Source organism: Papaver somniferum, chromosome 1, assembly GCF_003573695.1.
Source record: "Papaver somniferum cultivar HN1 chromosome 1, ASM357369v1, whole genome shotgun sequence".
Taxonomy (NCBI): domain Eukaryota; kingdom Viridiplantae; phylum Streptophyta; class Magnoliopsida; order Ranunculales; family Papaveraceae; genus Papaver; species Papaver somniferum.
The window spans coordinates 31,903,193-31,926,191 of NC_039358.1; the positions used below are offsets into that span (position 1 = coordinate 31,903,193).

Consider the following 22,999-nt stretch of genomic DNA (forward strand, 5'->3'; position numbering starts at 1 on the left):
TGAGATCAAAAAATCAATTGAAGCTGATATGGATGATCTTAAGAATTTCTGGCAAAAAGAACGAATTCCTAAAGGTAAGAAGAACGTGCCAGAAGATCCTCCAATCATGGAGAAAGATCAAACTTACAAGCCTGGAGATGATCCAAAAAAATGAAGAATTCAATTCTTGAGATGGCTACTGGAAAACACACAATTTTCCCCAAGCACAGTGCTAGTTCTGGTGAAACATTGGGTGAAGATAGTAATGAATCATAGATACGCAATGATGATGCAGCTTTGTCCGTGCCGCACAATGATGGTGCGTCATTATCCGGGGTTCGCAATGAAGGTGCTGTGTGCAACACAATGATGGTGTTGTTCTTTCTGTTCAACGCAGAGATGGTGCCAACGATGGGGCTCATCCTGGGATGCACAATGATGGTGCAGAATCTGTTTTGCGCAATGATGGTGTTGAATCAGTTTTGCGTAATGATGGTGCAGAACTTGCGGAAACTGTGCAAGATAATTTGCGCAAGGAGGATGATACTAATCTGGAGATGGAATCTTATAAGACTTATGAGGCCATGAAAGAGACAGCCCGACAACGTGAGGTTGATGCTGAAGTTGCTAGAATTCAACAAGAGATAGCTAAGACAAGGCTAGAGAATTTGAGGAAGAAGGTTTTAGATTTGCAACATGCCGCAACCCAACCAAATTTGGTTAATGATATTGACAATGAACCTGATGATACTATGGTAGCAGCTTGTTCCTCAGCTGCTAGTCCGACTCCTATAGATGATCATGATGATCCTAGTTTTAGTGATGCAACTAAAACTTCTAGAAGATCTACTCCGGTTAAATCTTTAGAGAACTTAATGCTTTCTAATAGATTTGAAACTGGGACCGAAGAAATTGATGAGGTAGTTATTGAAACTGATGACGAAGTTGCAGATGCGGTGGACACGGTAGCAACAAATACTTCCAAGACAGTTGAAGAGGATGCAAGAAATTTGGAGTTACTTGCTAACAAAGAACTGGATGAGCGTGAGAAGAAGGAATTGGTTGACAAAAAGAAAAAACCAAAAGTTACTAAAAAGAAGACTATTACTGTGGCAAATGTTAGTCAAGTTCAAACACGAGGCGGTAAATCTTCCAAACAGGGTTCGGCAAGCCCTTCGAATAACAGAGTTAATTAATGCGTGTCTTTTATTGGAATGCTCAAGGCTTGGCTAAAGATGGTGCAAGGGCCAAGTTGAGTAAGCTTTATCGCTTGCACAATTCTGATGTAATTTGTATTGCGGAGCCGCAGGTTCGTTGCACTACACGTTTTGTTAGGAATTTAAATTTGCTTGATTTTTGTGAAGATGTTATCACTAATGATGTGAATGGTGAGAGAGGTAACATTTGGGTCTTTTGGAGGAATTCTCTGGAAAGGCCGAATGTTCTATCTTCTTCAAAACAAGCTATCACTTTGGATTTTTCTGGTAATTATATTCTGATGCGGTGGCAAGGAGGTCTCTTTGGCTTCAACTGGGGTTGGGATTTATTTCTATTCCGTGGTTGGTGTTGGGTGATTTTAATTGTGTTTTTCATTTAGATGAAAAGAGGGGTGGAAGGCCGATCAAATAAATATATATATGAATGAATTTCGAAGTTGGATCTCTGACAATGGTTTGGTGGAAGCAGATGCTATTGGGAAGAAATATACTTGGTCTAATTGTCGGAGTGGCATTCATAGAATTGTTTCTAAACATGATAGGGCTGTTATTAATGATGCTTGGCATGATAATTATGCTAATTGGAGGTGCAAAGCTATGCCAAGAATTTGCTCTGATCATTCCACTCTTTTTGGTTTTGCTTTTGATAGTCTAAGGCCAAATAGGGATCCTTTTAGAATTCAGAAGATATGGCTTTCTCACCCATCTTTTTTGGATTTTGTAAAGGAAAATTGGAGTGTCAGGCTGGATGGTGCGCCTCCTTTTGTTTTCACGTCTAAGTTGAAGAGACTGAAGGATGCATTGAAGATTTGGAATAGAACTGTGTTTGGGGATGTTCAGTTTCGCTTAAAACAAGCGGAATTGAATCTTGATAAAGAGAATGATATTCTGGGTCAAAATGTTAGGTGTGAGCTGCAATTTTTGAAGGTTGCCGATGCTAGGAAAGCTGTTGATGAGGTGCTAACTGAACTGGCAGTTATGCTTAAACAAAAATCGAGAACTAGTTGGTTGGAAGATGGTGATCACAATACTCGATTTTTCCACAACACCATTCGTATGAGGAGAAGTCAAAACACAATCTCTGAATTGAAGATTTCTACTAACTCTACTTTGTTTTTGCAGGATAAAATAAAAGATTACATTGTTGATCACTACCGTGCAAAATTCAATGGTGGAGATGTGCATATTGATCCAAAGTTGTTTGAATATGAGCATGAAAGCATCTCAGCTGCTGAAAGTGCTTTTATGGATGTTATTCCGTCTTTGGATGAAGTTAAGGAAGCTGTTTTTGATCTGGGCGCGGATTCTACACCTGGCCCTGATGGATTTACAGGTTCTTTCTTTAGAGTCTGTTGGAACATTATTTCTAGAGATCTTTTTAATGCTATTGCAAACTGTTGGGCGATGCGGAAAATTCCTAATGGCATTAACTCTAGTTTTATTGTTCTAATCCCAAAAATAATAAATCTGATGCTATTAAGGACTATAGGCCAATTGGTTTAAGCAACTTCTTTTTCAAAATCATTACAAAGATTATGGCTACCAGACTTGGTACAGTGCTTAATAAATTGATTTCTGAGGAGAAGGTGGCGTTTATGAAGGGAAAAAACATTCATGAAAACATAGCTTTGGCGTCGGAGCTGATCAATGAGATTAGTATGGAAAGGAAGCATGGTAATGTTGGCCTCAAATTGGATATATCCCAAGATTTTGACATGGCTAGTTGGGAATTTGTTGTTGAGGTTATTCGTCAATATGGTTTTTCTGCTGCATGGTGTTCGTGGCTGCTTAATATTCTTAACTCTGCTCGGATTTCTATTATGATTAATGGTAGCCCTGAAAGTTTTTTCAGTATCACTAGAGGTCTGCGGCAAGGTGATCCTCTTTCACCTTTGATTTTTATTCTTATTGAAGATGTCTTGAGCCGCAATATCTCTAAGTTGTTTGCAGCGAAAAGTATGCACCATATGGTGAGCAAGAAAGGTGTGGCGCCAACTCATTTACTCTTTGCGGATGATATTCTTATTTTCTGTAAAGGTAATCTTCACAGTTTGCAGCATTTAAAGGAGATGCTTGGTATGTATCAACTTGCTTCTAGTCAATACGTTAGTTATGCCAAAAGCAAGTTCTATTATGGTGGAGACAAACATTCTCGTGTTGTTGCTATTGCAAATTTTATGGGCATGGAAAGGGCGCTATTCCCAGATAAATATTTGGGAATCCAATTAAAACCTAGTATTGTGCGTCATATTCATGTTCGACAAGTAATGTAGAAGATTATGGATAAACTGGCAGGTTGGAAGGGTAAGCTCTTGTCTTTTCAGGATCGGCTAGTTTTGATTAAATCAGTGATTTTTAGTTATTTGCTTCATTCCATGGCTGTGTATAAATGGCCATGCACGGCTATCAAGTCAGTTGAGAGGGCCATTCGAAATTTCTTGTGGCCTGGAGATGCTGAGAAGCGTAAATACTTTACGGTTCTTTATGATGATTTATGTCGTTCTAGGCGTGAAGGTGGGCTTGGTCTTAAGAAATTGATTGATGTTAATAGGGCCATGCTTATGAAGTTGTGGGTTTCGATTCGTGACTCTGATAAGACTTGGGCCAGATTCTTGAAGGCAAAGTATTTCAAGATAAATGGCAACTTGATCGATTATAAGTTGGATTCTTCGGTTTTTCCAGGAATCAGATTGGTGCGTAATTTTGTGCAAAGGCATACGCGCTCAATTATAGGTAATGGTGCTAATACTTCCTTAATTTTTGATAATTGGTGTGCTGATTTTTCAATTGCGCAAAGACTTGGCATCACTAAAAAGGGTCCTAATGATTTTAAGGCCAAAGTTAGTGATATTATTGTTGATGGCTCTTGGGTTATTCCTCCAAAGACTAAGGAATTGATGTTACGATGCAATATTGATGTTGATAATGTGCCTCTTATTGGTGGTGGAGATGATTACAAAATTTGGGACTTGGACAACAAGGGTGTGTTCTCTATCAAGTCGGCTAAGGCTACCATCAGGGGGCCGGTAGAAATTTCGCCAACTGCAGTTCTATTCTCGAGAAGTGTTGTGCATCCTACTTTAAGTGTTCAGTACTGGAAGTTATTTAATAAGCAATGTTGAGCTACTGATGATAATATCATGAAGAAGACAGGTAGGGAGATGCCTTCTATGTGCCGCTTGTGCAGGGAGGATTGCGAAGATGTTAGCCATATTACTTGGGATTGAAAAATTTCTAAGAAGATTTGGAATTGGGCAACTGATATTTTTAATCTAAAACCGAATGAAGATCTTGTGGCCTCTTACAAGGTTGCAAAAGGGCGGAGTAGGATGATAAAGGATCTGTGGCTTGTTGCAAATCTTGCAATAGTTACAGAATTATGGAAGCTGCGCAATAAGGCTTATTATGAGAACATGCGAGTTCGACGGCTTGAATTTAAGGGACGGGTTCATCAGGTAATTCGTGATAACTCAATTTGAATGAAGGGCCATATGTATAATACCTTAGATGATTTGCGAATTTTAAATTTCTTTAGAGTGAAACATAGATCTTGCAAACACTCTGTTCCAATTGAAGTTACTTGGACGCCGCCTAACCCAGGTCAGCTTATGATCTGTTGTGATGGTGCTTCACTTGGCAACCCGGGCCAAGATGGTTCTGGTGTAGTTTTTCGTGATTCAAACTCGGCAGTTTTGGGAGTTTTGTGCATTGGACTGGGCTGTAAGACCAACTTCTATGCTCAAGTTTGTGCGGTTATCTATGGCGCAGTTGTTGCTCAAAGATGGAATGTCAAAAATCTATGCATCAGATCGGATTCGATGAGTTGCATTTTCGCTCTCCAAAAAGGAGAGTTGCCGTGGAAGCTAATGCAGAAGTGGAAAATGGTGAAGAGTTTTTACAACTATATTAGTTATGTTCATAGCTACAGAGAGGCTAATTTTTCAGCTGATGTCTCGGCCAAACAAGCATGTTTTTTGGCTGAGGAAAATTATGAGTTTTATGAGGGTAGTCCAGGTTTTATTCATTTTGTTGAATGGCCTGGAGAGGTTTATTTTCGTTTTAAATAGGTTTTATTGGCGTGCAGCCTTTTGGCTTAGCGCTAATATAGCCTAGTCCATGTACAATTTTGCTTTTTTATTCTATTTTTGTTGACCGAGTAAAAAAAAGAGGCACCGTCCAGAGATTCTTTGTAGCTGACTAAAAAGCTTTGTTTTGAGTGTGTGTCACCGTACGTTAATTCCGGGTAGAATGGTGAGCTACCTAACTTCACACCATTTTCAGCACTATTTTTGATCTCTTGAGTGCCAATTTTGTCAATCATGAGGGTGACGTCTATAGATGAAAGCTTCCTTCTTGTAGTCCGATTTGCAGTTAACACCATTCTCTCAACAACAATGGGTCCATAGAAATACCGTTATCATCAACGAGGAGCGACATCAAAATATACAAGGAAAAAGTTGAAGACGTTCAAGGTTTACAAGAAACGAAACGACAAAAAGAGCAAATTTCAAATTCAAGTAAAGCAACATACAATGAGCAGATTTTTACATATACGTTGAAGACTTACAATACAATGAGCATAATTAAACATACAAGTGGAAGACTTATTTACAAGAGCAAAGAAAATCAAAAAGTGAGAATTATTGAAGTTTATAATTTCGAGACGATACAAGTTGTGAAGAATTAAGCGGTAAAGTACTTTTCTCACGGCCATGATATGTTTAATTTCACTTTGTTTTGTATTTTATTTCTCTTGTCATCACGACAAAAAAAATGAAAAAAAAATGATGATAAGAGAATTTTTGGTATTTTGGGTTTTTATTTATTTAATAAGTCGTGGGGAAGGAAAATATATAAGGAAGTTTCAAGCGACAAGGATTTAAGGAAAAGGGTTACAAATTGTCAAGGATCTGCGAAGTTCGAGAGTTTATCATCAATAGTTGAAGCCGAAGACGAAGAAGATGAAGACGAGGAGCCGAACGTTTCTATTGGTGTTGTGAGAGTGGTGTTATCATCATTGCGATCGGATGTGAAGGTAAGTAAGTAATCTCATCCTCGATAATAGTGGTTGATTTCCTTTCTTAGAGATCATCAGAAAAAAATATTTTTACTTCCCATGATTATGTGGGGTCTCCAGAAATTATTCGGAAGGTTTCCTTCCTACCATTCAACGTGTCGCAGGATTCTCTCTTCATTCCTACCTGCACACATGTGAGAACCATAAAAGTACTTCTTTTGAGTGCAGTTTCATAAAACCCTTTTGGTGAGGCAGAAGACGAGGCGAAATGCTTATTGGTCACTCTCAAACCTGAAATCTTTCATTATGGCATAGGTTGAGCGGTCATACTTTCTTCGATTAATCACACTTTATATTTGAATTTTCTCTTATACTTCTGACTTCTTGACACTAGATTGAGAATCTTTATGTTCTTATAGCTCTTTGGATGCTTGCGACGTTGGAACGCTTTGAAGTTGGAGTAGGTTTTGTGGGTATATCTCTCGTAAGCCCTCACGAGACTATAACTCATCCACTAGGGACACCAAGGGGTTTCAAGGCTTGTTATACGTGCTAAGTTTAACCGTATTCTCGATGAAATGGAGTTGTATGTATTTAGGTAGTTTATTTTTGCATTAACTCTGATCGCAACATATTATATGCCAATTAAGCTAAGTCCTCAGTGAAATTTGTGGAATTTCCTAAAAGTAAAAATGGCAAAATGATGTTGTTCGAGGACTAGCAAAAGTGAAGTGTGGGGGAATTTGATAAGTGCTTTATTTACATGTTTTTGAGTGTCAATTCCATACTTGTTTTAGCTATATTTCTTGCATATTACTTTGTATTATGATTGTTTTCTAGTTTATGTCTTTTGTTAGATGAATCATCCGAAAAGAAGTGGAAATAGCTACAAAAGTGAAGTTTACAAGTGGAGAATGGCCAAACACCAAGTGGAACTCGTACAAATACAAGATTTCTTCTGATTATCATGAAGAGGACGAAAAGACGAATCCAATGGCGAAAGAATGAGGTCAATTTGACACTTAGTGAAGAAGTTATGGGCGAAACGAGAAGTTAAGCTTGTCGGTCCTCCGAAACTGACAGTTAAACAAGAAGTGCTAAAGGCAGTCGCTGGAGTTACTATGGGATAGCTGAAATTCAGATATTTTTATAAAGGTATCTGCAGTTTTGATCAGGGTAGCCACGAGTTAAGTGCAGTTCTGTACGTGACTTGCAGGTGGTTCTTCACTTCTTTGTGCACACGCAGCAACAGCGGTTCAGCTGTGTGTCGAGGTTAACCAGGGTAATGGGTTTGAGAAGGATCGGCAGTAGATGATGGATGGTGATGACGATAAGGAAGAGCTAGAACAAGACGGAGAAATAATGCTTCTTTCAATGAGATACGAAGGAGGAAGCTGAGATTATATTGATGGAGTTGGCCAGAGAGATGGAGTCTTAGAACTTTGGCTCGAGATGGAGGATGTCGTGAGTGATGGACGCTGAAGGTGAGGCTGTTGTTGTCGGATCATGATGATATTAATGGAAGTGGTGATAGAGATGGAGTTAAATATGAAGATGAGTACGGCCTGATGTTGTTGTGACGAGATTGAGCAGAGATGGCTTACTGGTCGGAGCAGCGAAGGGTGAAATGGTATTGGAATTGGGCTATGAGCAGAGTTCGATTGATGCTGCTGGCATTAATGGGTTATGGGAGTTGAGTTCGAGGTAGCTGAGAAGACGGAATGATGATCTTCATCAATATGGTCGCTGTTGTAGTGAAGAAATTATGGAGAGGTTGACTTACGAGTTTGGGTTGTTTTGGATGCTGTTATTGAGAGATGCTGGCAGAGAAGGTGGACTCGAACTTTGCTGTGATGATAATGAAGATTAACCGACGATGAAGGAAGTTGTAGTTGATGGTGATTATGGCAGTTGAGAACCAGAGAGCTCGGTAATTGAAGATTTTATCAACAGAGAAGATTTGTGGTGCTGTCAAGTTCAAGTAGAAGTAACTGAGAATACGAAGTTGATCAGGACACTGAATTTTGGTAGTTGACGCGTTTTGCGTTTTGTTTTGTGAACGAGAAGTCTGGGAGGAGACAAGTCCGGATTGGATTGATATTTGGACAGAGTTTCACATATGGATTATACTGCAGCAGCTGAAAATACCGTTGATCGATGGTATGATTTTGAGTTTTAGAATACGGAACTGGTATGGTTTGTACGCTTTTCGGGTAGTGCGTAAAGAGGAGTGCTTACAAGATTCAGAATTTGAAGACTTTAAGGCCTATGAATAGCCTTGTTACAGCCGCGACTTCAATAGACTTTTACGGGCAGAAAAACAAAAGAGAGAGGAAAGGTTCTTAACCCATATTTTAGGGTTTACCCTTTAGGGGAAGCCAAGCTATTTTCTTATATTCAATTTTATGGGTTTTAGTAAATCCATGTGTAACTAATTTTATTGATTAAGGATGAATTAAATGTTCCAAGTGTGAAGCTTTGTTAGTTATATAAATTTTTTTGGAGTTCTTATCATCATTGTTTGTGTTCACAATATTTTGGGTTTATGTGTAATTATTGGATTGGTTTGGGATGCATACTAGATTGATCTATTAATTGTTCTAAAGCTAGTGGAAGTTGGGGGATAAGTAATCGTTTCTTGACTCTCTACACAGGTAGAAATCGCGAGACCTTGCGGAGGGATTCTGTGAAGCAATTGCGATTGAAAACAACGTTAGCAAGTGGACCTTGATCTAAGAGTCTAACTACTAATATCAACCTAATAAATTCACAAAGCTTAAAACGTTCAGTTGGGTTACACCTTGAGTGATCTACTACTTGGTGGTTCAGTTGGATATAATCTGGTAGTCGAGAACTTCCGTATCCAGTGAAAGAAGGAGTTTTGGGGATCGCAATGATCTAGCTGTTATTCTACGGTTGGTGATGAATGATTCTAATGAAAGATAGATAAGTATACTAACTCAGTTATCGCTTGGTAACGGCGAAGGATTCTTTGATCATCTCTTTTCTTTTCTTATTTTCTTTTTATTTACTTTAATCCATAATCCAACCCCCCTTTGTCTTTTACTTTATTTTGCTGATTCAAATAACCTATCAATTACACAACTCTCTGTGGGAACGATCCTTACTGTCGCTATATTACTAGTTAATTAGTGAGAAAAATATTAATTAATTTGTTGTGGTTACGACATGCATCAACGTGGTGACATTACATTCAGTTTTACATTTTCTAAGAATTTAAAGTGTCATATGGTAAAACAATGGGTTTAAAATGAAAGGACACAGTAATTCAAACTCATGTATTTTTTCCAAATTATAGACATGTCTTTCACAAGAATCAACAATACTTTTCAAACAATGAGTTTAAAATGAAAGCACGTAACTTATATTATAATTGCCCATATATGTTTAACACATAAGACATATTTTTATTTAGTATTATTGCATATAGTAGATACATTGCGTTTATATAAGTTGATCCAAAAAGTATTATTATTTTATAAAGTTTTACGTCGATATGTTTGCTCTTGTCAAATATATTTTTTCGTTCATCTTTTGGTTCTATTACAATTGTAATCATGATCTAAGAAAATAAATAATTTCTTAGTTGTGTTAAGAAGATGCCTAAAAAGAAAATTCTAGTTTTTTCTCTTCTTCATAGCCTTATATAAGGACAACATCTCGAAGATTAACTTCGAGGAATCAATTTCTCAGGACCGGCCTGGATTGGAGTAATCAAATTCCAATCGGATCCATCGCTCAAAGGAACTTGTGCCGTCCTTGGAGGGATAGGGCATACGAGAGTGGTTAATGGAATCACGACGACGACCGACATCCCTATGTCGATAAAGAGAACTATTTCCCCTGTTGTACCTTCAATGCTCTACAATGAGGTTTTGGGCGTAAAGATGGTTTTGGAGTCTGCTAAGGAGCGAGAGTACCCTAAGAAATATCACGATTTTATGATTGCCTTCGATTCCAGAAACGCTATCGGCGTCATCACTTCATTTGAAAAACCAAGGAATCAATGCTTCACAAATATTTAAAGAAAGAAGACCGTTATGCCTTTTATAAAAACCATTAAGTTGGCAGAATATCATAAAGGTTGATTGGCAGGTGATGGATACAGAGGAAATAAAATCCAAGTTTATATAAGAGCCACGCGAGATGAACTATCTCGCGGACTACTGTACGAATCATGCAGGCCAAGAAAATGGGGTGGTTGAGGTTAGAAGGAATCCTACATTATGGATGATCTATGTACACCTTCGTATTACCATCAGGATTACTAGAATTGTTTTTGTATCAGAGTTAAGCTTACCCTCTTTTGGTTGTTTAACAGTAGGAAAGGCATCGAAGAGGTCTCGAAGTCGCAAGGAAAAAAAAATACAGGGTGTAACACGTCTCCAGTTCCAAATGCCAACAATACATGTCATAAGGGATTTAGTGTTGGAGGAGGGCCTCCAAGTCGCAAGAGAAAAATACAGGTCCAAGAGTAAGAGTCTCCTAGTAAAACTACATAGAGGTGGTGGTGGTAAGACCAAGAAGCCTTGAAGACTTTCTTCTTGCTTATCTCGAAATGTATCTCGGTTTGAAATATTGGTGTCTTGTCTACATTTGAAATTTATCTCGAGTCCTGCATTTGAAAAGACGAGGGTACCCAAATACACAACAATCTTTTATTTATCAACCTATAAGTCATTTACGAAGTGTGATCGTCTATGGACAGAGTCGGGAAAATATAACAACTTCGGTACACACTTCGTGTGATCGTCTATGGATACGAGATCGAGACAATACAACAACAAGATTACTTGTGTGATTGACTATGGATTCAAGATCGAGACGATACAACAACGAAGTGATCACTTGATAATAGGTACGGTAATAATCGAAACTCTATTGGATCAATATCAAGTTATACAAATTAATGTACAAGTGCAATTTACTTTAATTATAATCAAACAATTATAATGTGGAATAATAAAGCAGCAAAATTTTGTTAATGAGGAAAACCCCGGACCTTTTCCAGTTTTGAATACTCTCAGAATTAAGTTGTTATACAAAATCTAATACCAACTTCGTATAGTGGAGACCAAGCAGACTACCCCTAGATACTTGGTTTCCTCAATATCCATCCGCCTTCGACTTCTAGAGTCACGCACGTGATCACCAATCCTTTAGATCGTATTCCAAACAGTAAAGGATAAATCTGTTTGGTAGCCACTCTATTCAATCTTGGTAATAAGAGTTTGACAAAGGCTCTTCCGTTTAATCTAATAAATTCCTTTGTTGCGTTAGGTCATTCTAATAAATTCCTTTGTTGCGTTAGATCATTCCGAATCATTAACTTAGATTCAGATTTTACAACTATCTGATTTGGACACTGAAGAATGCCACCAAATGATTGTTTGTCGATCTCACAAAACTAGACAATCAAGTCTATCAAAGATAAACCGATTCTAGTTGGACCTCAGCATGTCAAGACACACAATTCACAAGATACGAAATCTAATAAGAAAAACTTTATCGTCTTCAAATCTTTGTTTAATAACCTGCACAACCCCACTTGAAATATCTTGTGATCAATCCCGCACAAAATAGAGTCGGTTAACAATGGATTATCACAAGATGTCTTTAGATCGGAAGATGGTTCTAAAGATCCCGTAAATACTTAGATTTAGTTTGTGTGAGCCTTATATCATAAGAGAAGGTTCTCAAGAATAAACAAACTAGGTGCAATCAAAGTTTCAACAACCGTTAGTCAATCAAATCAATAATCGAAAACTGCAATAACAATGCAATTATCTAGTTTCCCACCAATGGTACTCGTAGAGCTACTTGATCCCACAGAAGTCTTTAAACGAGCGGTCGTAAGATATTTATCCTAATTAGGGTACTTTCCTCTCCGGATAGACAGATCCACCTAAAACAACAAGAATAAAGTTTTCATAGCTCTTAGGATAGTTTCCAAGAAATGCAAATTCAAGTATTTATAAACCAAGGTTGTTTGGACAATAAGGAAATTCCAAAACCGAAAATATTCTTAAGATATTCTCATTAGAGTACCTAAATTTAATTTTACTATTTCCACATAAATGCCAAACCATATTCCCGAAAACTCTCATAGAAAACTTCTATTATTATTCTAGCACATTAACTAATAATATTTTCCAGATGATATGATTTAATTTCTGGTAATCAAAACATATATGATGAAAATTATAATTAAATGTTTTTCACTTTTTTGGATCCAGGATCACCTTGAGTATGAAGGAATATATTTGAACAATTAATGATAAGATCTATGTACATGTTCAAATAATGTCGACATCTAGAAGCTTCTCAGCTTTCCAAACCCAAAACTCTAATTCACACACATCATGAAGAAATATGTGAATCATGGTTTTTCTCATGGAACCGATTATACCATCACTCCAAAGTATGTTGTAACCGGTTATAACATGATTCCCAAAATAGGCTGTAATGGGTTACACCTTGTTCCACAAAGTACCTTGTGACCGGTTACACCATGCTTCCCGAAGTAGCTTGTGATCGGTTACACCTTGCTTCTCAAAGGTAGCTTGTGACCGATTATAACTAACTTCCCGATTCATCTTGTGACCGGTTATACCTTGGATCCCAAAGTAACTTGTGATTACAACTTGCATTCCAATATAGCTTGTGATCGGTTACACCTTGATTTCCAATGTAACTTGTAACCGATTACAACTGGCTATATTATATAGGCTATGACCTGTTATACCATAAATCTTAACAAGTTAAGATAGGTTCTACCTTTTCATCTTATATTGTCCAATCAAAAAATATTCACTACAGAACCTGACCAATCATGATTTCCTTTCAATAATGAAACAAGTTCATATATGTATTTCCTTTAAACAAATGTTATAAAACATTATTTACTAGTGTAAAATCATACCTATATAATGCACATAATCCAACAATTATATACAATAGATTATGTTGATTTCGTATTTACGAAGTTCAAAAGATAAGTGTTACACTTCGTAATTCAATAAATTCCTTGACACTTTGATCATGATGTTATGACCAAGTCTAACCACTAGAATATTATTTATATACATCTTCGCATGTTATGTTTTCAATATAATACGAATTGAAAGATACGTTAGGAATGGAAACAAGATCAAGTTAATATTACTAACCTCAAGAGGAAGGATGATGTTGTCGTTGTAGTCGTTACTTCTTCACATTCTTCAGGTCTTCAGAGTAATACTTGTACGTCTGAACATTCCTAGACTTTCTAGTCTAACCTAAACGAAGTTGACTCTAGTATTTAATCAAGCGACTCTAAATGAGTTTTGATATTAAAATATTACAACCAAACTTGACATACCAACGCTTGGTGGGTTTAACCGAGCTATGCTCTAACAACATTCTTCTTGCTGCGACAAAATTTTGATATGAGAACTTCTTTATATTTGGCGTTCTTCTTCGTTGTGAACTTTTAGTTCCGTGACTCAACTAAATTTTGTACCGTTGGGTATCCTCTATTAATTATTTTTCAACTATAACATAATGCAAGTCTATTAGTTTCCCATATAATTGATCACAAGATTAGGCTTACTACTGACCACATATTGGGTAAAAGTTTTACAAGGGATTGGATTTCTACTGTTGGGTTTTGAGAGGCAGCTCACCTTAGTGATAGCAAAAATTAATTTCCTAGAATTCTTGTGCTATACAATCAGCTGATTCACCCGTCGATAATATTTAGCTGACCATGCTCTAGAGATGAAAAAGACACGGATGTCAGTAACAAAATAAAGATGATTTGTATATATTGGTAATCCGAATTCTCCTGACATTGCAGGGTAAAACCCAAAACTGTCACAGAGAACCAAATTTCTACATCAAGAAAGTACGAGTCTTGCTCTTCTTGTTCCAAAGAAGTCGGGTTGTAAATAAAATTACTACCAAGTACCGGCTTCCTATTCTTTGCCTTGATGATGATTTTTTTAGACAAACTCTATGGTGCAACGATTTTTTTCTTTCTAAAATTGATCTACGAAGCGCGTATTACATTATGAGATTGGAAGACGAATGGAAAAACTGCAATCAAGATAAGAGATGAAGTGTATGATAATTCCTTTTGGGTTATCTAATTCTTCTAGTATTTTTATGCGTTTTCAAATCTTTCGTGGTGGTATACCTTAACCAAGTTTTCCATGTTTGTTCCCCCACTAAAAATAGTGTGAGTTCTTAAAGAACAAGCTTGTATTTTTTAGGTTATATTGTTTCGGGAGAATGGTGGACCCAGCCTTGCTTCTTTTTATCGGCGTTCCATCATTAGAGAGTAGGTTTCTTGGTAATCAATACCAGGTCATTGAGAAAAACCTTGTGCAACTGGTCGATCTTTGTATCTCACAATTTTATTTTTCTCGTTACCTTTTCGTACGAATATCTATTTGTATCCGACGGCTTTTACATTTTCAGGAGTTTCAACAACTGGACCAAGAACTTTACATTTAGCCAATGAGTTGAACTTTGCTTAGATTGCATCCCTCCACATTGGCCAATCTTTTCTACGTCGGCATTCATCTACAGATTGTGCATGTTTCAGGATCATCAATATTTTTAAGACATCTAGAGATTTAGTAAAAGCAAATTTACCATCAGGAATTCCTTTTGTTGTACCAACATAGTTTATAGAGATCACATTGTTTTGAGGTACATGTGCCTTTGTAGGTGCAACTTGTGTATCAGTATTTGATTGATCAATCAATGTTTCAGAGAGAATTGCTTTTTCCGGAATGCCAATTACAGATCTCTTTTTCCGCGGAACTGAATCCTTTGCATCAAGAGGTCTTCCACGCTTTAAGCGTACTGTGGACTGATTATCATGATGTCCTTATGGGATATTTACTCTCGCTGGAGTATTTGCAGCATGTATATGTGATTTTGTTATCCTACCCGTATCAATAAATGCATCAGGCATTTTATTTGCAATGTTTTGCAAATGTACGATCCTTTGAACCTCTAGTTCACATTGGTTTGTACGAGGATCAAAATGGGCTAATGATGGTATATTCCATGAGATCTCACGAAGTACCTCAATCTTTAGCTTTTCTCCCCTAACGACGGGAAAATTGACTCATCAAATTGGCGATCAACAAATCTTGCCTTAAAAAAATCTCCTACTTGAGGCTCTAAATATCAAATGATAGATGGAGAGTCATAACCAGTATAAATACCGAGTTTACGCTTAGGACCCATGTTCGCTCTCCGATATGGTCTATGGGAACATACACTGCATAACCAAAAGTTCTAATATGGGAGATATTTGGTTGTGTCCCATGTACAAGTTGTATATGCGAGTATTTTTTATAGCTGATTGGTCTGATACGGACAAGTGTTGCAGCATGTAATATAGCATGACTCTATGTTGTAAATGGAAATTTCGACCTTAAAATTAATGGTCGGGCAATCAATTTCAAGCACTTAATAAAAGATTCCGCTAGGCCATTTTGAGTATGCACAAGAGCAACGGGGTGTTCAACATCGATACCAATCGACATGCAAAAATCGTCAAATATTTTTGATGTAAATTCATCAGTATTATCAAGACGAATAGTTTTGATTGGAAAATATGAAAAACTGAGCTCGTAGTCTGATAATTTGCGCAAGAAGTATTGCAAATGCAAAGGTACGAGTCAAAAGTATGCAAACATGGGACCAACGTGTGGAAGCATCAGTTACAACCATAAAATAACGAAATGACACACATAAAGGGTGACTTGATCCACAAATATCACCTTGAATGTGTTGCAAGAAATTAGGTGATTCAATGCAAACTTTCATCAAAGATGGTCTAATGACTAATTTTCCTTGATAACAAGTGTTACACTGACAATCTGTAGTTGCCAAGACTTTTAGATTCTTTAGAGGTTTATCTGGAAGGATAAATGTGACTCAGTTTTTCAAGGAGTCTCTCTTAACCTCAAAACTCTGCACATAGAATCCAATATCATTTAAATTCTCATTTTTACAATAATAACATGTGTGCCCCCTGTTATTGATGTTGATAGGTTATCTAATTAGAAACCTCCTATTCAAAATGTATATATATTAAATGTTGATGCTTTTTTTAATTATGATACTAATCAACTTGGCACGGGCAATGTGATCCGTGATCATGCAGTTAGATGCTCAGGTATCCAAGAAAGCTACTCAAATTGAGTTTTAAGTCCAGAAGTTGGGGAATGCATTTCCATTAGAGAAGCATTACTATGGGCTAAGGAGTTACAACTTACCAAAATCTATATTGAGGCAGATGCAATGCTAGTCATTCAATCAATAAGTGAAGATAGTCTTCTCATTTAATGGGAAAATAGGAATATTCTCAAGGAGATTAGACATTTAAGTTTAAGTTTTATTCAGTGTTCTTTTATTTTTGTGAATAGAAATGATAATCAAGTTGTAGATAATGTTGCTAAATCAGTTAGAGAAACGACATCATCTGTAACTCGGATCAATAACTTTCATGTTCATATCTGTAGTCTCCTCGGGAGACATAAGTAACTCCACAACTACTTAATAAAACCGTTTCTTTTATAAAAAAGAAAAAAAAAACAATAAAAAACAACTTAATAATAATTATAACTCTTGAGAATGTAAAAACAGTTGATATGAACAACAAAAAAACTTGATATTCTTTCATCCGGCAACAGTTCAAAATGAAGCTTCAAAATAGAGGCTTGAGAATCACTTTCCAATATCACATGAGACAAGTAAAGCTTCGGCGCATTTTTCATATCTGACCCTATGCCATGAAATTCTTCTCCCGAAGAATTGTTGATATTAGGCACAACAATAGCAGTACTTTCTAATACCAATTGACAAATTCAAACAATAAGAAAACAATTAAAAAATAATAATTTCGGCATAATGGATTATCATTTCGTAGCGAATCCGGACGCATAACAAAGAACCAATGTGATTAGAGCAGATATCAAAGTTACTTTCGCAGGCATTCTTCCTCCATCTTTTCTCCACACCATAGCTTCATAAATAGGCCAGGAATTCACCAACACAAATCCACTTAGAAACAACTGAACCAACATCTCTTCTAATTTTCCATCAATAAATATTATCTTCATGATCCCAAAACTAAATGAGACTAAATTGACCAATGCAAATGTTGATAAGCTCACGAAAATTGGCGAATCTACTCCAAAATCAAATATCTCTCGGTTGTATCTTTTTTGTTGCTCATCGTCGATGACTTTGCTTGTAAGGCTGAAATCTGGCGTGATACCAATTTGGTACAGTATGAGTTCTATAAATGAAAAAACGCAAGACGATGCTGCTCGCATCAACCACATTCTTTGTTCGTTCCACCAGCTTTTGAGGTTTATACCATATACATAATAACTCTCTATAAAATCTTGAATATATGTTGCTAAAAAGAGGTATGTGTATAGATAAAACCATGGATCAGAGACCTGCATCCAATTGTGAATCCATCAATATGCGGTATTATATGTCATTATTGTTAGTAACACTAATTGAAACACGTTATGTTTGGTTTTAGGGTCGATCAATCATGTTATGTTTGGTATTATATGTCATTATTGTTAGTAACACTAATTGAAGCAGTTAATTCCAAAATTGGTGATTTTCGATATTAATTTACCGAAGAAAAAGAAAACGTACCATTCAACTAACAAAGATGATTACACCTACTATGAATTTATGATAAATGGATAAAATCTATATTGATGCTGCAAAATGGTGGAGTTATGATTATGCTTTTTTTGGGTAATGTTATTTTTATTTCGTGAAGACAATTTTTTGTGCAAGGACACGAATGTTTCAGCCAGAGTTGAAAGCCCGGAGGCAAAGCAAGTAGAAAATGACAATAGCTAAAGTAATTAACATATGCACCTTAAATGATAAACCAAGCTTAGAGAAAGTTACGGGTACCTTAGGGAACAAATATATGTTGTGTATAAGGCAAAGCTGTGGAAGAACACCATATATGATCATAGGGATTGCCCACAAAGGCCAAATTGAATAGAATCCATACGCCATACCCATAAGTAGAGAATGGTTTTTTGTACCAAATATGAATGGGCAATACTTTGAGAACCCAACCTCAGTCAATCCAAGCGACCATCGTTGCACTTGAACTAACGAAAAGTTCAAGCTGATTGGGAAATCTCCGAGAAATGCTGGAGTTGTCGGATTGCAAAATACTGATCGCCATCCTTCACATTGCATCCGAAAGCCTGTTAAAAAATCCTCAACCATGGATCCATATCTGAAACCCAACTAAGAACGAATAGTATATTAGTATAAAAAAGAAAATCTCAAGTGGTGCATGGTTAACTAAATATTGTAGTTAACATAAGCAACTAAAAAAGGAATTAAAGCTTACAGTTAATCCCCAATTTGTTCCTCGTTCATAATTGCAATCTGTAACTCTACTAGCTGCTTCCAAAATTAGTTTTGAACTACTCATTGTTATTCTATCCAAAGCACCTTCAAGATCACCGTTGAATCCGGGGAATATGTTTACTTTCGATTGAGTTGGGGCACCATAAAATGCTTTTCGGTTAACGAAGGGACCGCTGCCAACACAATTGACAGCACCAATCCCGTCTAACCCTTCAGGATTTATTATATACGGCCTTGTGAACTCACTATTATATATGTCACTTGGATTAATCCCTCTGAAGCGTGGAGGAAATTGAACAAAAGCAATTTTTGAGCCTTCGATGGGGTCTAGTAGATGGCACAGTGCTAGACGTGGAGCTTGAGGATTATTACAGTACATGTCACAGTCAATGCAGAGAACAATTGGTGCGCTAGTCATTATCGCCGATGCACGAATATATCTTCATCGAATTTATCAAGAAATATTATTAAGCAAAATATACTTACACATAAACACGAGATACACATATATACCAATTCCTTATGAGTTTGAAATCTTAGGTATTTTTGCCTTGAAGATGGTTTTTCTTACCAATGCATTCAGAGCGCCCGCTTTGTAATTGTGGTGAATATGTTTACTTTTTTGTCGAGAAAGGTAGATAAAATTAGGTAGAGATGTCCCTGAGACATCAGCATCCTTCAGGGTTTCCATGAGCATCTAATCAAAAACTTAAATTTATAAGATTACTTTCAAAGATTTCGGCAACAAAGTGTTTATAAGCATGTCAAGGATTCTATCACTTTATATGATCCAAAAAATACCTGAATGATTGTAGGATGATCTTGACGAGTAAATCCATTTACTTTCCATTTACTGAAAACTTGACGCTCTTCTTCATTAACGAGCATATCATCGTCTACACATCCTTGTTCCATAACATGCTCTACCTTTGTTCTCATTTCCTCGTATAAAATCTGCAAAGAAAAGAAATGAAGGCCGATATTTAAACACTAATACAGTAATTAGGCAAAAAATATTAAGAAGTAGTACAATAGCAAGAATTTATCATTTTCAGGCTCATAACTACAGAGAGTGAGTACCACTAAAATGGACCAACATGGCCCTGCATTAACTATTGATTCCTGTATTAACTTCCAGACGGGTTGTTTCTTAATCTCGTCATGTGTGACTAGGGAAGGACCCTAGATTGGATTCGATTGTATGAGGAACTCCTATTAGTTAATTAGAGCAGTGGTAGGGTTTTGATGGAAGTATAGAAGTCCATAGGCGGAACTAATTTCCGAACATATCCAATTGCCTTGAACTTACTATTTTAAGATATTATACAAAAATATTCAGTAGTATCGTGGTCCCAACATAATAAGTCAGAAGGACACATAAATAAAAACAGCAAACAGGATCAACTATGCTCAGTAATGCAGGGAACTCATTATTATTATACGATTGCAAAGAGAAATAGAGTTGACCTTCATATTCAGAAACTCCTCTTGAGGGATACATGATCTAAGCTGATCAGCATCAGAATCATGCTGGTTGAAAACCACTTTAGGACATCTCTTACTGAGATTATGCTTTTTACAAAATGGTAACCATTCTCTGGCAAATTTTGCTCCTTGAATCAATGCAAAAAGAGTCATTTGAGATCCCCCATCATCAGAAACATAAACAGATATCCTATTTGAAGGGTAATCAAATGCTAAAACAGATAACGCAGTATTCACGACTTCCATAGGAGGTTCTTTATATGGATCAGCAGTACAAATAAACACATCTAAAGTTGGGAGATCATCCTCATCTACGACTTTTGACAGATTCTCTGGATAAACTTCTCTACGAACTGGACACCATCGAAAAGCTTGACATGCAACCCACATGAAGGATAGAACTAAATCAGCAATTAACAGAAGGATTGATGGTAATAAATCTACTGAATGGATTCTGAGACTAGTTAGATGATGATAAAGTAGAGCTATGATTCCACATACATAGATTAACATGAATACACGACTAGGTATTGTTCTTGGATGCACTTCATAACTATTCAGAGGAAATGCAGAGGTTTTCTCTCCGTTTTTCATTGTCTCTCTCACTATCTCAGATTCTAATCTACTAACTCACACTCTCTACAGATTGATTCTTTGACGCTTATTTATTGAATCTAGAATTTTAGTTTTGTTTAATTTCGTTGTGGTCCAGAATCCAGAATGAAAATAAAATATATTTGGAAAACTCTCCTGATTAGTGGGGTTACCAGCACTATGCACCTACCACTTGATCCTAATGATTCAACATTCTAAACTGCCATGCAACATTACTATATTCACTCTCTCACATCTGTTCCTAACAAACAATAAGAAAACATAAAAGAAAAAATACATTGGCACTAATAAGTACAGCAAAATTTGGAGAAGATATTTTATTACGGTATGCCATATATGCGACACCAATACTAACTTGTGGACACAAATTAAAGATTATAAGCATAGTCAAAGATAAGAAAGATACATAAATTTGGGAAAACAGGGAAGCTTACATGTTTCTCTATGTAGCGATTCTTGACCTTAAGCCTGCCCGATTCTTGACAGTAGCATAAGCAACTGTGGATACTGCATGCCTGAGTGATGCACCTGAAGGTGCAAAACAATCAGCTTAGATCGGTCGATCATACCTCATTGCTATGTGGGTGTGTATCCTCTGATTGAAGGCATTCCTCCGACTGAACCTGACTACTCTCAGTATGTTCTTCCATTTACTATATTTGCTTTTCCTCCATGAAATTCAATCACTGCAAAACGGACACACATACAATCACATAATTTTTATACTTTATTCAACTAACATGATGCAATCCTAACGTGCCAAATGTAGCTGAGTGAACTGTTGAACCATAGGTCTATCAAGTGTTTATAGTTATAACCAAAATTGTTAGACAAGAAAACGAATACATCAATGCAAAAAAAAAACAATCTAAGACCCCGAAAATATGAGTGTAACAATATCTCAAGGTGCAACTATCTAAAAGTTGTGGTATCAGTGAATAAGCTTTGTTTATGTAATTTGTATTTCTTATACCCCTGATTTTTCTAATTTGTAATATTAGACATGAACCATGATTCCGAATCTGTAATGAATTCAGGCATTGAATTCCACAACAACACTAAACAATACCCACTTATTAGAGTTGTCCAAACATAAATGTAAGCGATCGAGAACCATTAATCTATCAGTGATAGAGGTTTCTACATAAAAAAATGATCATCATGGAACCCAGTCTTCCCATTTCAGCATTCAATTAATCAAAATTATAATTGAATCAACATCAAAAAGAAGACAACGCAAAGGAAGTACCGTGTAGCAGAAATGAGAGATGGCAGAATAATTTCGTCCCCAAAATCAACCCATAATTGATTTCGTAATTCTGCTTGTCACAGAATTTAACATTCCAAACCTTGTTAGGTCATTCTTTGACAAACAGAATTTGGAAATTAGGTTACTTGTCAAGAATCATACTTCTTCCATCAAAATCGATAGCCTAGGGATTACAAACCAAATGAAATCAAGGAGCAAACTCTACTGAGCTTCGAAGGGTTTTTTTGGCAGAGCGGGTTGTGGGGGGTGATATTGCGGAACTACCAAGAATTAGTGATGGTTTGTTTCTGTCATGAGAATTAGTGCTGCCTTGGTCTCTGACTCTCTGTCTAAAAAACAGAAAAAATGTAAAAAGGGTGTATGGAAAATGCATAGTAGTAGAAGGAGAAGTTTTTTTTTCTCTTTTCTGTCTCCCATCAAACAAAAAGTAAAGTAGTTTTCTATTGCTTTTAAAAGCCACTTACACTGGTTTTAAAATTCCTTGCGGGATTGGGTAATTTCCAGATTAATTGGGGTATATCTAACGAGACAAAAGTTAGGTTATTTTGAAGTAAAAAAACCCATCCCTTAACCTTGTATTTTCTAAATGGCTAATATGCTCTTTTTTAATTAACACTAAAAATTCTGATTAGGTTAATTAATTGAGTTTAGATTAAAATTTTCAAATTATGAATTCAGTAGATTAAACCTTTAATCCGTCTTATGATTTCGATTTAGATCAAATAATTTAGATTTGAAAATATGAACGGTCGGCAAGGTCCAGGTTTGAATAAGGTGTCGGCTATGTTACGCCGGCATGGTCGATATTTGAATAAGATGACGACCAAGCGTAGCCGGGATTGTCCTTGGATGAGGCACACGCCGACCCTTTATTGGCCGGAAGGGTCTTTGAATGTAGATTATGCCGACTTTCTTGGGACAGCAATCTTACGGTCGGTATGTAAATATTTCCTACAATGCCGGCTATCATAT

At 36.5% G+C, this 22,999-nt stretch overlaps 2 protein-coding genes across 2 annotated transcripts; both read right to left on the minus strand.

Annotated features, from left to right (window-relative positions):
* Positions 1-16,923: 16,923 nt before the first annotated feature.
* On the minus strand, positions 16,924-20,736 carry LOC113278271 (cellulose synthase-like protein G3). Its single transcript, XM_026527184.1, has 6 exons — positions 20,125-20,736; positions 19,459-19,611; positions 19,229-19,354; positions 18,638-19,097; positions 18,184-18,531; positions 16,924-17,702 (listed from the first exon to the last, which is right to left on the minus strand). The coding sequence occupies exons 1-4, from the start codon at positions 20,734-20,736 to the stop codon at positions 19,068-19,070; spliced, it is 921 nt and encodes a 306-aa protein (XP_026382969.1). The 3' UTR covers positions 16,924-17,702; positions 18,184-18,531; positions 18,638-19,067.
* Positions 17,154-19,036, minus strand: LOC113278182 (cellulose synthase-like protein G2). Its single transcript, XM_026527108.1, has 3 exons — positions 18,638-19,036; positions 18,145-18,531; positions 17,154-17,702 (listed from the first exon to the last, which is right to left on the minus strand). The coding sequence occupies exons 1-3, from the start codon at positions 19,034-19,036 to the stop codon at positions 17,154-17,156; spliced, it is 1,335 nt and encodes a 444-aa protein (XP_026382893.1).
* Positions 20,737-22,999: the final 2,263 nt, after the last annotated feature.